The 16,414-nt window shown below is 50.2% G+C and overlaps 1 protein-coding gene and 1 pseudogene across 17 annotated transcripts in view; one reads left to right on the top strand and one right to left on the bottom strand.

Annotated features, from left to right (window-relative positions):
* The window catches only part of LOC111526968 (protocadherin gamma-C4), a 178,115-nt gene extending 163,600 nt beyond the window's left edge, over positions 1-14,515 (top strand). For 15 of the 16 annotated variants that reach the window (XM_023193065.3, XM_026454457.2, XM_026454456.2 and 12 more), the window contains exons 3-4: positions 6,931-7,019; positions 12,487-14,512. In XM_023193065.3, coding sequence (XP_023048833.2) covers positions 6,931-7,019; positions 12,487-12,713 — 316 coding nt within the window. In that variant the 3' untranslated portion in view covers positions 12,714-14,512. Of the gene's footprint in view, positions 1-6,930; positions 7,020-12,486 lie in introns of all 16 variants that reach the window. The other variant, XM_023193054.3, reaches the window with a different exon arrangement.
* On the bottom strand, positions 984-1,543 carry LOC111526972 (annotated as a pseudogene). The gene has a single exon (XR_002726535.2). The product of XR_002726535.2 is annotated as a ragulator complex protein LAMTOR5 pseudogene (transcript).
* Positions 14,516-16,414: the final 1,899 nt, after the last annotated feature.

The raw sequence follows: 16,414 nt of genomic DNA, 5'->3' as shown, positions 1-16,414 counted from the left end.
AAGAGAAAGAAAAGGGAAAGGGAAAAGAATGAAGAAGACTTACATTCTTAAGTCCCTGTTTGGCACATGCTTCTCCTCCCCACCACTATCCCTTCTCAGGTCATCCTTTGGGTGTCTGATCCCAATAGCTGTTGTCTCAAGCTCTGAGCCCAACAAACCATTTCCCCCTTCTTAGGCTGTAACCCAGGCCCTGCCCTGCAGCTGTTCCCAGCCTCTGCACAAAGAGTCTCCATTTGGTCCCCATCCTGTTCTCTGATGACTCCACACTACCATCCCTCCTCCTCAGAGAGACAGTATCCCTGCTGTCTCTCAGTTTGGGCAGTCATTCAACAAATAGCGACTTAATTTTTTTCTGCTTATAAAACAGTACATGCTCGTTATAGAAACATGAAAAATAGAAAAAAATTAAAAGGAAAACCACCCATCACTTTACAATCTAGGGAGAACCACCACCAACTACAATTTAATATGGAACATTTCAAATATGTACAAAAGTAGAAAGAATGGTGTCAGGAACCTGTATGATACCACTATCCAGCTTCAACTAATGCCTTGTCTTGTTTCACCTATATCCCTACCCTTATCCTCTCCTTGGATTTTTTTGAAGCAAATCTCAGACATCATGTAATTTCATCTTGGTCTCCACCATCTTTAACAGATTATATTTTTTCTTGTTTTTTTTTTCTTTTTTTTTCTTTGGAGACAGAGTCTCACTCTCTTGCCCAGGCTGTGGCCCAATCTCAGCTCACTGCAGCCTTCGCCTCCCAGGTTCAAGCAATTCTCATGCTTCAGCCTCCCGAGTAGCTAGGATTACAGGTGTGTACCACCACATCCAGCTAATATTTTGTATTTTCAGTAGAAACAGTGTTTCACCATGTTGGCCATGCTGGTCTTGAAATCCTGGCCTCAAGTGATCTACCCTCCTTGGCCTCCCAAAATGTTGGGATTACAGGTGTGAGCCACCTTGCCCTGCCAGATGATTCTTTTTTTTTTTTTTCCTCCAACCAGATGTATTGAATATAGCAAAATTCTATATACAAAGTGACCTGGACCTGCTGCTTCAAAACATGATCCTTTCTTACTAATATCTTGATAGTCGGTCCATAGAGCATTAGAAAGCAATTGACTCTTAAATAAATAGAAAAGGGTCCAATGCACATTAAATGAATGGCCTAACTACTGGAACTTTAGTAGTTCTATAAGGTAATTAACATAGGTAGGATCGAGTTCCTGTGACAGGCTGCTGAAGAACAGATATGAGGTGTCAAGAGGCCATTTTGTGCACTGCCACTGTGATGCCATCACGTTTCTGGATCATAATGTTCCCATTATCTGATTCTAGACACACCACAGGAATATCAGTGGGGTCAGAGGTTAGCTTAGCTGTTTGCTGGGCTAGAACAGATATCACTCCAGCATGCTCATCTGAAAGGGTCCCACGGCAACCCAGATTAAGTCCTTGTGAATCTGTGTACAGGACTCCAACAATGGAGGGATTCTTCATTGTGTCTTCCAAGTGCTGCTCCAAGGTCACCTCCATCCCACCCACCGGCCACCCTGACCCAGATGATTCTTATATAAGGTCCACATTTTATATTTGACTGAGTGTCTCTTAAGTATCTTAAGCTCTTTTAATGTAAAAGACTCCCCTCCATCTTCCATTTTTGCAGTTTATTTGTTGAATCTTACCTTTTCATATGTATCTTTCTAAACTTTTCTTTGTGTAATGAAAGAACATGCACAAGCTTCATTTTTAAAAAATCTCATTTACCTAAATAAATTGTTCACAAACTTGTCACACTTTTATGTGACACTTTATTCACATATCAAGAACTGTTATTCCCAGTCATATGGTACATTTCCTACTAGTTTTTTAAAAATAGCAACTGAGGCCATACTGTCTGTCAGAATTATAGCTTTTTTCTTCTTTGCAGTGTATCATGAGAATTTCCCCATGTCTTTCAGAATTCTTCCCAAGTCATTTGCAGAGTAACTCCTCATATGAATATACATATTATTTTGCAGAATAAGTCCTCATATGAATATACATATTATTTTTCTAATGCTAATGGGCTTTTGCTACATTGGAAAACATACACATTCATTTAATTTTTTTTTTTTTTTTTTGAGATGGAGTCTCACTCTGTCTCCAGGTTGGAGTGCAGTGGTGCCATCTGGGCTAACTGCAAGCTCTGCCTCCCGGATTCAAGCGATTTTCATGCCTCAGCCTTCTGAGTAGCTGGGACTACAGGCTCAAGCCACCACACCCAGCTAATTTTTGTATTTTTAGTAGATACAGGGTTTCACCACGTTGGCCAGGATGGTCTCGATCTCGAGCTCGTGATCTGCCTGCCTCAGCCTTCCAAAGTGTTGGGATTACAGGCAGGAGCCACCGTGCCCAGCCTCATTTACATTTTAACACAATTAAATTCAGGCTGTTGTCAGGGTGACTTCCTAGATTTCTCAGTTTTTTGAGCATGATGTAGGCAGTATTTTATTATAGCCCAGTCTATGGGATATTCCCTTATATACACACACACACACGCACACACACACACACACCCCACACTCAATAGGGCAAGAACCATATTCATCATCTCTTAAATTCTAGGTCCTGTCACAGGCGACTGCTTGGAAAATGGTTGACTAAATGTAGCCCATTTCTTCCATTTTTACTTTTCACTATTCCCCAAATCCTGGAAGAGTCCCTTATATCTGCTGCTGGGGCTCCAAGGCCTCCATGCTGAAGCCCAGTACGTTGTTGTGTATAAGATCATAGGCCCTGGAATCATATTAGGCTGTCTTTCAGGTTGCAACTCTACCAGTTCCACCTGTATGACTCTGGTATAATCTCTCAACCTCTCTGAGCCCTGTTTTCATCTGCTGGAAAATATAGATAATCATAACACGTACCTGCAGTGTGGTTCTGAGTATAAGAAAGACAAACATATTACCCAGTCAGCTTAGAATAGGAAGCTCTCAGTAAATGGTTAAAATAGAATTGGCCGGGCGCGGTGGCTCAAGCCTGTAATCCCAGCACTTTGGGAGGCCGAGACGGGCGGATCACAAGGTCAGGAGATCGAGACCATCCTGGCTAACACGGTGAAACCCCGTCTCTACTAAAATACAAAAGAAATTAGCCGGGCGTGTTGGCGGGCGCCTGTAGTCCCAGCTACTCGGGAGGCTGAGGCAGGAGGTTGGCGTGGACCCGGGAGGCGGAGCTTGCAGTGAGCTGAGATCCGGCCACTGCACTCCAGCCTGGGCGACAGAGTGAGACTCCGTCTCAAAAAAAAAAAAAAAAATAGAGATCTCTCTTCCTCTGCTCATCTCTTACCCAGCTTCACAGAGTTGGCAGCCCACCCACCTGTTCGGCCCTCAATCTTCAACCATTTCCCAGGACTCCTCCTTACACTCCTGACCATCCTGGTGGTTCCAAGCCCACTTTTCCACTCAGCTTTATTCCCTCAACACCACTGCCCCCCATGACAGGTCATCCTCCTAACCTCTGGCATCTGGTCCCGTTGTCTCCCTGACAACCCCCATGCTCTCCTCTCTGCAACCACTCCCTGCTTCCCTGCTCTCCCTACTTTATTCCCACTAACCCCCTTCACCTGGGGCTGAGACCACCTGGCCTTGACCCTGCACCCTCAGCCAGGCCCACAGAGAGCTCAATTGGGCTGGAAGTAAGGACCCCAGATATTCAGTTGAGGAATTTAACATTAATACAATAATATAGAATCCACCAGCAGATTTTCATAAATGTTCTGTGTGTTCTTTTATCCTTTTTTTCTTTTTTTTAAATCCAGGATTTCATCAAGGAGCATAGATTGCATTTGGTTGTCACGTCTTTCGTCTCCTTTAATCTGGATCCGGCTCCCAGTCTTTTTATTTTTTTTAATGACATGGCTATTTTTAAAGAGTCCAGGCCAGTTGTCCTTTAAAATGTCCCCTCACCTGGATTTGCTGGCTATTCTCTGATGGTTACATTCAGGTTACACACCTCGGTAGGAAACTTCCCGCAGCATCACACTGGGACAGACTCATCTACCGTCGGCTTGTCCCAGTGTCAGTGATGCCGAGTTTGTTCGCGTGGTAAAAAGTGTCCCAAATCTCTCCATTATAAAAATATATTTTTATAAAGATATTTTAAAATATTTGTGATTAATAAGTAATCTGTGAATGAGATTTTTTGAGATAGGCAGCATCCCTTCATGCAACTTTAGTATTCACGGATAATCCTTGCCTGTATCTGTTTTTACATCAGTGATTACAAAGCAGTGATTTTCTGTCATTCCTTCTACATGTATTTGCTGGTATTCTGAAAATTACCTGGACAATTTCTTCAGATTTAAATTCACTGTCTTTTCCTCTCAGGGAAGCCTGGACTGGCTGAGCTGCCTAACCCTGCCTCTTTTTTTTTTTTTTTTTTTTTTGTTTTGGAGAGGGAGTCTCGCCAGGCTGGAGTGCAGTGGCAACCTCCACCTCCTAGGTTCAAGTGATTCTCCTGCCTCAGCCTCTTACGGATTACAGGCATGTGCCACTACACCCGGTTAGTTTTTTTTGTTTGGTTTGTATTTTGGTTGAGACAGGGTTTCACCATGTTGACCAGGATGGTCTCGATCTCCTGACCTCGTGATCTGCCCGCCCCTGCCTCTCTTCATACCCTCTGGTAGCCCCTGACACAGCCCATGGCAAGTGTCACAACTGCAATTACTGTACTGTGTAATTATTTAAAATCAGCCTCTCCGTGCCCAGCATGAGCACCGTAAAGGTGGACAATTTCTATCATATCCACAGCCATAACCCCAACACCTAGCTCTGTGTCTGGTACATAGTAATTCCTCAAGAAATAATTGTTGGAGGAGTGCAGTGACTCACACCTGTAATTCCAGCACTTTGGGAAGTGGAGGCGGGTGGATCACGAGGTCAGGAGTTCGAAAGCAGCCTGGCCAATATGGTGAAACCCCGTCTCTACTAAAAATACAAAAATTCGCTGGGCATGGTGGTGTGCATCCGCCTGTACTCCCAGCTACTCAAGAGGCTGAGGCAGGATACTCCTTTGAACCTGGCAGGCACAGATTGCAGTGAGCCGAGATCGCGCCACCTTACTCCAGCCTGGGTGACAGAGCGAGACTCTAGTTGAAAAGAAAAGAAAAGAAAAGAGACATAATCGTTGAATCAATGGAAACAAAATTACAACTCTTCCCACTTTTGGAAAGGAGAATTGAGATTCCTGCTTTCCCCTTCAACCCTAGCTTTATGTTTGTTGTGATGGTACAGAGGTCACACACGGCAACCTGTGTCTGTTCTTAGGCTGAGTTCATCTACTTAGGGATGGGGAATCCCAGATTGGGCGAAACCAAAAGCAGGGACAGACCTTGGAAAAATTGTAAAGCAGTTCTTGGTTGTGCTTACCCACCATGACAAAATATGCACACACACATACACACACACACACACATTTTCATGCCTTCAAGGCCTACCCTACAGCCTTTCCCATGGTGCCAAACCCTTCTTATTACCTTATAGTCACTTAACTGTCTCTGCTGGCTTCTTCCCATTCATTCAGGCGACAAATATTTATTGAAAAACTTCTCTGAGCCAGATGGTGCCAAACAGTTACCTAAAGGGCAGACTGTGTGTGTGCCAGGGTTGTTTCCCGCCAACACTTCCCTGCAAATTGAAATAATTTCATCCTTGGATATTCAAAAAAATCATGGAAATTGTCACTATGGGAAAAATCCAAGTAGAGCTGAACCTTCTAAGAAGTAGAGTTCTTCTTATGGTTTATTATTTTTTAAAATTATGAATCATTTCGTGTTTTTTCAACACTTGGAGTTTCTAAAAGTCTCAATGAGGTCCAAGTGCTAGGTTTTGTGCTAGGTGCTTCGGTAGGAAGCAGGCAGAGTCCCCACCTCACAGAAGTCAGCATGGTGGAGGAACAGACAGGCACAACAACAGTTGCAGTGTGACTAGTGCCATATGGGGCAGCCGCTGGGATGGGAGTACAGTGGAGGCACTGCCCAGTCTGAGTGGATTCCCTCTGATACATTTTATTCGTGTCACCATGGTAAGTGTTGGGGGACTGGCATTCTAGGGAACACCATCTGCCCAGGATTCACAGCAAGAGGGAACTTGAGGGATAGGAAAGTGCACCTTGGGAAAAGTTTGATGATAGAGTGTTTGAGAGTGGGATGGGGGGCGGGGGTTCTTATAAAATAGGAGGGGCAGGTTCTTATATGGCCGTGGATTTTACTCTGAGGGCTTAGGAAGCCATTGAATTTTAGAAATTTCTTCTCCCTGCTCTAGGGTCTCTTGGGGCCTCCTACATCTCCCCCTAGGTACTTCCTAGGTCCCCACTTTTTCTCTAGCTCTGGAACATTCTCTTCCATTTCCCACCTTTACAGTTCTCTGGAGAGGGTTTGATCTTCCTCACTGTGACAGGAAGCCAGGCTCTGTCATGGTGGATGGGGGAATGCACTATGTTAAATGCATCGGACCAGCCTGGCCAACATGGTGAAACCCTGTCTCTACTAAAAATACAAAAATTAGCCTGGCACAGTGGCAGGTGCCTGTCATCCCAGCTACTTGGGAGACTGAGGCAGGAGAATCGCTTGAACCCAGGAGGCGGAGGTTGCAATGAGCCAAGATCGCACCACTGCACTCCAGCCTGGATGACAGACCCTGTCTCAAAAATAAATAAATAAATAAATAAGCATTGGAGACAGCAAAGAGCCAGTTTGGGGGACTGACTTGTGGGATTCTGGCTTCTGAAGGACTGTAGAAGTGCCTCCTACCTTGCTGAGAGAAGAAGGTCTTGGGCATGGGGTAGGGTTAGGGTACTAGGTTTGGGAGCCCAGGGAGAGGACAGGAGGGGCACGAGCTGTGCTGGCCTGGGAGTCTATGCTCACCATCCTATTCTCTCTCCAGCTCCCAAAATGGCGATGATACCGGCACCTGGCCCAATAACCAGTTTGACACAGAGATGCTGCAAGCCATGATCTTGGCCTCCGCCAGTGGTGAGTAGTGCCAGTGTGCGTATGGAAGGGTGGGAGACCTGGGGTTCTGGGGTGCTTCTCACAGCCACCATGCCCGCGGACTGGATATCAAACCTGTGTAGTTTCTCCAGATCTTTCGGCAGGTCTGAGAGGACCCATGATTCCAAACGTAAAGCCTGGAATTGTGGCTAAGGAACAGCAGAGGGATTGGGGTACCTGGGATGCCCAGAGAAGAGTGAACAAGGAAAGACTCATGGAGGGAATAGTGGTTACAAGTCTAGCTCTGGAATGGGACAGCGTAGCTCAGGTCCTAGCTCTGCCACCTACTACTACTATCTTTGGGACTTGGATCAACTTGCTCAATCTCTCTAAACCTCAGTTTCTTCAGTCTAGAAAGTAGGGACAGGGACCCCAAAGGGTTGTTGTAGAGATTAAATGAGATGATACCGCAAAGCATAGAGTTCTGGGCCTGGTGCTTAGAAGCCCTCAAGCAGTGAAAGTGGGTGTGGAAATCCCCAGCAGAGAAAACACCTCCTCCTTATGCGAGGCTCTTCTTTTGCTGCCCCTAACTCCAGAGTAGGATTCTGGTTTTCCCATAAGGTTGACTAAGGGCTTCCTTTGTAAAAGAGATCTGGCCAATGGTGGTTGTCCCTGAAGAGTCACTAGGGCCCAGAGCAGGGGAAGAAGAATATCATTCGTCCTTAAGAGTACAGGCCTGGGCCGGGCGTGGTGGCTCACGCCTGTAATCCTAGCACTTTAGGATGCTGAGGTGGGCAGATCATGAGGTCAGGAGTTTGAGACCGGCCTGGCCAACATAGTGAAACCCCGTCTCTATTAAAAATACAAAAAATTAGCCAGGCATGGTGGTACGCGCCTATAGTCCCAGCTACCCAGGAGGCTGAGGCAGGAGAATCACTTGAACCTGGGAAGCGGAGGTTGTGGTGAGCAGAAATTGCACCACTGCACTCCAGCCTGGGCAACAGAGCGAGATGCTGTCTCAAAAAAAAAAAAAAAAAAAGAGCATGGACTTTAGAGGCAGGCCAATCTGGATTCAAATCCTGGCACCACCATTTAGCAATGAGTCCATGGGTAAGTTATTAAACCCCTCGGTTTCACTTACTGTTAATGGGCACAGTATTAACGGATCTCATTGTTAATCTCAGGGCCACATGCAAGTTCCTCAGCACGGGATTGGCAGAGAGTAAGGGCACAATATATTATTATCTTTGCTGATCCAAACCCATTTTTACTGGGTAGAAAGCAGAATTAGAATAATGCCTGTTAATAAAGACTAGCTTCTGGACCAGCAAATCCTGGGCTTATAAGGAGGCTGGCAGAGGATCAAGGCATTGCCCTATATCATGAACTGATAGCCCTGCCCTCCAGCATGTCTGGAGGACTGGTGGGTAGAGAACCAGGTGAAATCACAAGAAGCACTGTCATCACACCTGCGCACACGCTAAACAAACTTTAGGGGCCTCCTGTCAATGAATCCTCTCAGTAGCTCTGCAAGGCAGGTCTGATTTCTCACATTTGACAGATGAGAGAACCGCGAAGGCACTTGCCCCAGGGTCCCCAGTTTTGAGCTGCCAAGCTGAGGTTCTAACCTGGCTCAACTCCCAAGTTTATGCTCTTTCTACTATAGGGAACATGGCTGCCTTTGGATCCAGCCTCGGCTTCTCTATTACCTGAGCAGGACTAGAGGCTAATCTCTTCCTCAAGCTCTGTTTTATTCTTCCAGATCAGGGTTGCCAGATAAAATACAGGATGGCCAGTTAAATTTGAATGTCAGATAAACAGCAAGTACTATTTTAGCGTAAGTCAGTCTCAAATGTTGCATGAGACATAATGTACTAAAAAAAAATGCTCATTGTTTACCTGAAATTCAAATTTAACTGGGAGCCCTATGCTTTTATTTACTAAATCTGGCAACTCTAGCCCAGATGTCTTCGAGGTTAAGTGCGGCCAGGCCTGTGGTTGACGGAAGGACAGAGAGGTGGCAGGGACTGCTGGCCTCCTGAGGCAGAGCTGTCCCAGGTCTGGTGGGGCTATGATTCCAGAGATGCCAGAGACTGAGTATGAAAGTGGCAGGCGGCTGGGTCTGAGGAGACGCCAAGTTGGGCTCTTGAGGGAAATAAACAGGTATATTTAGCTGTTGTGGCCTTGCGCCGTGAGGCCAGGAAGCAGCTTTTTAGCCTAAATCCAGATGTTCAAAACAGAAATGAAATCAGTATTTATGGCCTCAAACCCTCCAAGCAAGTCATGCAGCTCGTTCCCCTGTCAAGGCCTCCCTCCTTTGGCCCACACAGGGCCTGACCCTCATCTGAGCCTGCGCCCTGGGAACAGACCCTGGGGGCGGAGGTGGTGGGTCAGGTCCTGCTCTCACTTTCACACCCGCTTCCTTGCCCTGAAACCAGAGAGGTTCCTGAAGTCCAGCCCAGCCAGGCCTGTGGGGCTGCTGAGGGGGGTTAAGTGAGAGGGAAAGTAAAAACCCACACTTGGGAGGAGGCTTTTAAAATAAACATCTGGGGGAAGGGATGCTCTCAAGGAGGCTGCGGTTTGCAGCTCAGCCAGCTGTGTTCCAGCTAATCAGGCCTCCCTGGGCTACTCTGGAGTTGCTGCCTCAGCCCTGGGATAGGGTGGGTTAAGAGGACACAGGGAGGTCAGGGAGCTGGGAGCTGAGTTTCCCTGAGTAGAGGCTGGCACAGGAGAGGAGGCATCACCCCCACCTTGTCCAGGCCAGAAGATGTCCAGCTTCTTGGGGCTCTCCTAAGTCTGCCTCTCCGTGGACCAAGAGAAAATCCCACTCCTTGGTGGGCCTTGGGGGGAGTGGGATGTAGAGGGAGGGGCACTGGAGACCTGACTCTACAGAAGGTCAAAGCTGGCAATCTAACTTCTTCCCCTCAGATTTATAGATGGGGAAACAGGCTTGAGCCATGCAGAGCCTTGACCAAGCTCACACAGTTCCTTAGTGGCAGAGCAGAGCAGATAATTCTCTTTCTATTACATTCTGTATTTCCATATCTTCTCTCCCTCCTGGTCTAGCCCAACCTCAGGGCACCCCCCACGAGGTGGGTGGGGGATGGCTTTGTCACTTTCACCCACTGGGATGCTACTCAGAGATCTTGGGTGCACGCAGGACGTGGGTGGGCCGAGCTTCTAGCTACTCACTCAGGCCCTTCCTGTCATTCTGTTTCTGCCTCCCTTCTCCCTGCTTCTCTGTGTTCCTCCTCATTCTTTTCTGTGTGCAGGGAGACCACACCCCCCACCCCGCTCTTTCTCTGGCGCCTCTGAGGTCTCCCCTCTAGCCCCTAAATCACTCTGGAATCCTGGCTCTTTGAAGCCAGATCTGGGCTCCCCTCCCCTACCCCTTCCATCCCAGGCTGGGAAAGGCTGGAAGAGGCTGACGGCTGGAGGGGAGGGGGCGGGGCGGTGGCGGACCTGGCTCCCTTTTGGAGTTAATTAGGGAAAACAGAGAAATGTCAGCGGAATGAAAGAGCTGGGGGTTGGGGGCGAGCTGGGGTAGGAGAGGAGGAAGTGGGCAGCTGCTCCCTCCCATTCAACCCCTCTCCCCCGCCCCCAGAAAGCTCTCAGCTCCGGGGATTTGCGACATGAAATGGAGGCTGTAGAAGCCTGAGCGTTGGTGCGTGAAGAGGAAAACCGAGACGCATCCCGGCTCTCCCCTCCCGTGTGCCCTCCCCCTCTTATGCCGGCTTGAAAATATTTCCTGTCTCTCTATTTCTCAATCTCTGGTTGATGTCCCAGGATTACTCAGCCTCTCCGGCTTTAGTCACTCTCTCTACTCGCTCCCAGGGTCTAGGGTGGGAGCAGAGGGAGCCTGGGAGGGAAGTTCTACTGCCAGCTGGGCCTGGGCTGGCCTGGGCATCCCTGAGGTTTTAACTGTCTCCCAACCACAGAGGATCTCAGGGCCTTCAGCAGCCAGCCCCAAGGAGTCAAACTCCTGTTTCCTCCTCTCCCACCCCCGACCCAGTCAGGGCAGGTGAAGGGTAGAGGTGGTGGCATGCTGGATGATGACGCTGTTGATGATGTATTGCACAGGATGAAGCGCCATCTCATTTAGTCCTCACAGCAACCCTGTGAGGTAGTAAAGTGCTTCTCAGCCTTCACAGTGCATACAAATCAGCTGGCAACTCCCAGAGGCTGCATTCTAAACAAGTTCCTGGGTGATGCTGAGCCAGGGCCAGAATGTGGACTTCTCCGGGCCACAGTTTCTTCTTATGTACAGTGGGACATTGGGCCAGAGGTGCTCTCTAATGTTACCTGGCTGTGACACTCTGAGCCTGTGTGTAAAGTGTCCCTGAGATATCTAGTCCCCGAGATCATCATCTCCTCAGCTTCATAGAGCAAGGCTCTTCTCCATCTTCTCTCTGCCTCCTATTCACTCAGAGTAGGGATAAGGTCCAAGCTGCTGGTGGTGCTGGTGATTGACTGTCCCTTCCAGCATGCGCTTAGGTACACTTGGGCCTGAATTCCCCTCTAATAAATGCTGCCTGGTATGGCCTTGGTCCTTCTAAGCCTTGGTTCCCTCATCTGTAAAATGGCGGTCGTACCACATACCTGGCTGGGCTGTTATGTAGAGGTTAAAAGTGATTGTGCATGTGAAGCATCCGGCAGAGTGCCTGGCACACAGTAGGTGCTCAAATGCTGTTTTGAAATACAAAAATTAGCTGGGCTAGTGGCGTGCACCTGTAATCCCAGCTACTCAGGAGGCTGAGGCAGGAGAATCACTTGAGCCCAGGAGGCGGAGGTTGCAGTGAGCCGAGATCCCGACACCGCTCTCCAGGCTGGGTGACACAGCAGGACTCCATCTAAAAAAAAAAAAAAATGCTGTTTTGAAATGGAGGCTTGGAAGAGCGCTTTCTTCACCCCCACCCCACACAATTACTAACAGAACTACCGAATCTCTACTCCATGCCAGGCTTTGCTTGGCAAAAGCTAGGGGCATGTATGAACCATGGCTGCTGCCCTCCAGGAGCCCATGGTCTAGTGTGGGAGTCAGAGGCTCCCTTGAGAAAGGCCAGGGCAAGGAGCTGAGAGCCTGTGTCACAGCCCTGAGAGAAATACTAGCGAATGTGTTTTGAGCACTTAGATCTACCAGGCACTATTTTAGGTACTTTACATACATTTTCTTATTTAGCATTCACTAAAACCACAAGAGGCGGTTACCATTATCATCCCCGTTTTGCAGATGAGAAAACTGAAGTGGCATAGAGAAGTTAGGTAGACTTGCCCAGGATCACAGTGAGTAAGGAAAGGAGCTAGGAATCAAACCTAGACTTTCTCACTCCAAAGCCTCTTAACCTCTACCCTCAACTCTTGTGAAGAGAGACTACCTTGTATTCCCAGTGTTCGGCACGGCCAGGGCCCAGGGTGCTGTGTAGGCATTCATTAACTGCTGGGGGTATACGAGAGTGACTGTTGAGGACCCTAAGTTTAGCTCCCACCTGATCTTCCTCTGTCTCTGCAGAAGCCGCTGATGGGAGCTCCACCCTGGGAGGCGGTGCCGGCACCATGGGGTTGAGCGCCCGCTACGGACCCCAGTTCACCCTGCAGCATGTGCCTGACTACCGCCAGAACGTCTACATCCCAGGCAGCAATGCCACACTGACCAATGCAGCTGGCAAGCGGGATGGCAAGGCCCCAGCAGGTGGCAATGGCAACAAGAAGAAGTCGGGCAAGAAGGAGAAGAAGTAACATGGAGGCCAGGCCAAGAGCTACAAGGCAGCCTCCCCCCAACCAGCCCAGCTTCTCCTTACCTGTATCCAGGCCTCAGAGTTTCAGGGCTCACCCCCAGAATACTGGTAGGGGCCAAGGCCATGCTCCCCTTGGGAAACAGAAACAAGTGCCCAGTCAACACCCACCCCCTTACCCCCCGGGGGTTGAATATGCAAAGGGAGTTCTGCTGGGAACCCCCATCCAATCAATTGCTGTACCCATGGGGGTAGTGGGGTTAGTGTAGACACCAAGAACCATTTGCCACACCCCATTTAGTTATAGCTGAACTCCTCCATCTTCCAAATCAATCAGGCCCATCCATCCCATGCCTCCCTCCTCCCCACCCAACTCCAACAGTTCCTCTCTCCTGAGTAAGGTGGTTGGGGTGTTGAAGTACCAGGTAACCTACAAGACTCCTAGTTCAGAAGAGTTGGAAGGGTATCATGACCTCTTGGCCTCTCCTTTGATTCTCAATCTTCCCCCAAAGCATGGTTTGGTGCCAGCCCCTTCACCTCCTTCCAGAGCCTGAGATCAATGCTCAAGTTTTGGAGGACATGGTCACCATCCCCATGGTACTGATGCTTGCTGGATTTAGGGAGGGCATTTTGCTACCAAGGCTCTTCCCAACGCCCTGGGGACCAGTCTTCTGTTTTGTTTTTCATTGTTCCACGTTCCCACTGCATGCTGTGATTTCCCCCACCTCCTCCTCAAACAAGAGACTCCACTGCATGTTCCAAGACAGTATGGGGTGGTAAGATAAAGAAGGGAAGTGTGTGGATGTGGATGGTGGGGGCATGGACAAAGCTTGACACATCAAGTTATCAAGGCCTTGGAGGAGGCTCTGTATGTCCTCAGGGGACTGACAACATCCTCCAAATTCCAGCCATAAACCAAGAACTAGGCTGGACCCTTCCCACTACATAATAGGGCTCAGCCCAGGCAGCCAGCTTTGGGCTGAGCTACCGGGACCAATGGGTTAAACTGGCATTTCAGTCCAAGGAAGCTCAAAGCAGGTTTAGGACCAGGTCCCTTGGAGAGGTCAGAGGGGCCTCTGTGGGTGCTGGGTACTCCAGAGGTGCCACTGGTGGAAGGGTCAGTGGAGCCCCAGCAGGAAGGGCGGGCCAGCCAGGCCATTCTTGTCCCTGGGTTGGGGAGGCAAGGAGCTAGGGCAGGGACCAAATGAACAGAAAGTCTCAGCCCAGGATGGGGCTTCTTCACAGGGCCCCTGCCCCCTGAAGACTCAGTCCTTCACCTTGCCAGGTGCCATTTCTATTCCGTGAAGGCCACTGCCCAGGCCCTCGGTGCGCCCCCTAGTGGCCATAGCCTGGTTAAAGTTCCCCAGTGCCTCCTTGTGCATAGACCTTCCTCTCCCACCCCCTTCTGCCCCCGGGTCCCCGGCCATCCAGCGGGGCTGCCAGAGAACCCCAGACCCGCCCTTACAGTAGTGTAGAGCCCCCTCCCTCTTTCGGCTGGTGTAGAATAGCCAGTAGTGTAGTACGGTGTGCTTTTACGTGATGGCGGGTGGGCAGCGGGCGGCGGGCTCCGCGCAGCCGTCTGTCCTTGATCTGCCCGCGGCGGCCCGTGTTGTGTTTTGTGCTGTGTCCACGCGCTAAGGCGACCCCCTCCCCCGTACTGACTCCTTCTATAAGCGCTTCTCTTCGCATAGCCACGTAGCTCCTACCGCACCCTCTTCCTGTGTCTCACGCAAGTTTTATACTCTAATATTTATATGGCTTTTTTTCTTCGACAAAAAAATAATAAAAAGGTTTCTTCTGAAAGGCTGAACGTTTCTGTATAAGCGATGGAAGCTCCTGGCATGTGTGCATGAAATGATGAGCTGAGGTGGGTGCTGGAAGAAGGACCGAATCGGGAGGCGACTTGGTGTCCTTGCGCATCTAGATGTTTCCGAATTGCGCTCGCGCGCGCGCGTGTGTGTGTGTGACTGTGCAATATGGCTGTGTATGCTTGCAATGCCGTTGTGCCTATGAGACAGTGTGCGATTGACTGTGTGCTTGTGGATCTGTGTACCGTGTGCCGCTGTGTGATCGGCTGGCGGGTCCGCTGTTGGGGTGGAGATCTGAGTGCGGCGTGTCAGTGTGCAGTTGAGTGTGCAGTCTACGCTTGCGGCTGTCTCCAGGCAGAAGAAGAGACCCCGGCGTGGGCGGGGGCGGGTTGGCGCCGGGCAAACGCGTTGGGGAAGGGACCGAGAACGTTTCCGTAGTTCCCGCCCCTTCCCGACTAAAATTACCTACTCGAAGCGCCCCGGAGGGCTTCGCGGGAGGAAGGTAGACTCTCCTTTGCCCCCGTACCCCCACCCCCACTGCCTAGGGGTTTTGGGAGAGCCGCGGCAGTGGAAGGGAATGCGGGAGGCGATTCTTCGAAAACCAAGTCTGCAGCTCGAGCCTCAGTTTCCCCACCTGGAATTCGCCTTCCCTCGCCGTAAGAAATTGGTGGGCTCATCCTTTTCTTGCGGGGTCAAGGGGACTGAAAGGGCGTGCAGGAAATGAGATCCCTCGCAGTCTCAGCTCCCCTCCCTCCTTCCTCTCGGTGCTGTTCCACTCACTAGCCTGCCCTCCCATCTCCCCGCCCCCTCCGCCTGCCTCCTCGAAGCACTGTGGGATTCCGAGGTTGCTGCAGCCAGAGAAGCTGCAGAAAACACGGAGCTGGGGGTGAAGGGGGACTTATAAGGGGAACTACCCGGAAGGACCCAAGAACGCGGACAGAGCCACTGGGGTTATCTGACCGGACAGCGAGGGTATGCAGCTTCCTCCACGCTGCGGAGCCTCCCAGAGCCAGGTCACCCACTCTGGCAGCGCAAGTCTGTTGTCATGGAAACCAAACCTTCCCACTTACGAATCTGGGAGCGACTTTCTAGCGTGGGAGAAAGGGTGGTGTGCAAGGTTGCTGAGATGGAAGCAGGGTTTTGTTACTCAGAGCCAGGCTGTGGAGGGGCGGGGTGCCGGGCGCCTGGGTTCTATTCCAGGCACAGCAGCAGACTGGCAGAGCGCGTGAGCAGCTGTGGTTGGTCCCCTAATTGGTATGTGTGCCTATGTAGCTCTGAGCCAGAAACGCGTGGCCGGTGGGGGACAGGAGGGAGGCGGCAGGCAGCCCATCCCCACACCTTAGGCCATACTGGAGAGGCAGCTGCCCAGGCTCCAGGGCTATTTAAAAGGCTTTTATTTCCAGTTTCAGAGCCTGCCTGAATGGGTTTGTGGTCCTCTCCAGGCCCCTCCCTGTCTATCCTGGGCCTGCTCATTGCTGGTCTGGCTTTTTTGTGCAGGTCGTAACACGCTCAGACGAGTATGGCTCCAAGTGGCAAGTCATCTGGAGCATGACCTCGGGCTCCCAACCTCTGCTGCGCAGGCTCAGGTTTCTGCCCCAGGGTAAGCCCCTCTACTCTGGAATGCGGTCTGTGGCCACCAACAGAGCAGAGGGGATGGGAAAGTGGGAGTCAGATGCTTCCCTCAGCAAGAGACACAGGTACTGCCAGGAAACCTTGTGTGACATCTGGGAACATGAAAGGTTACAAGTGAGTTCCAAAAAAGGGCTCCAAGCCAAGTAGCAGCAATGTCGAAGAGTCAGGGAGCTGAACCGGGCGCCCACTCCTTTACTGTGGCCAAACGGCCCTGAGGTGAGCTCCGGTGGAGTAGAAGCAACCATCTCTAGCCCAGTGCCCAAGC

The sequence above is a fragment of the Piliocolobus tephrosceles genome, chromosome 4 (assembly GCF_002776525.5).
Source record: "Piliocolobus tephrosceles isolate RC106 chromosome 4, ASM277652v3, whole genome shotgun sequence".
NCBI classification, from domain to species: domain Eukaryota; kingdom Metazoa; phylum Chordata; class Mammalia; order Primates; family Cercopithecidae; genus Piliocolobus; species Piliocolobus tephrosceles.
Note: the sequence above shows the minus strand (reverse complement) of the source record. Positions and strands in the feature narration are given on the sequence as shown.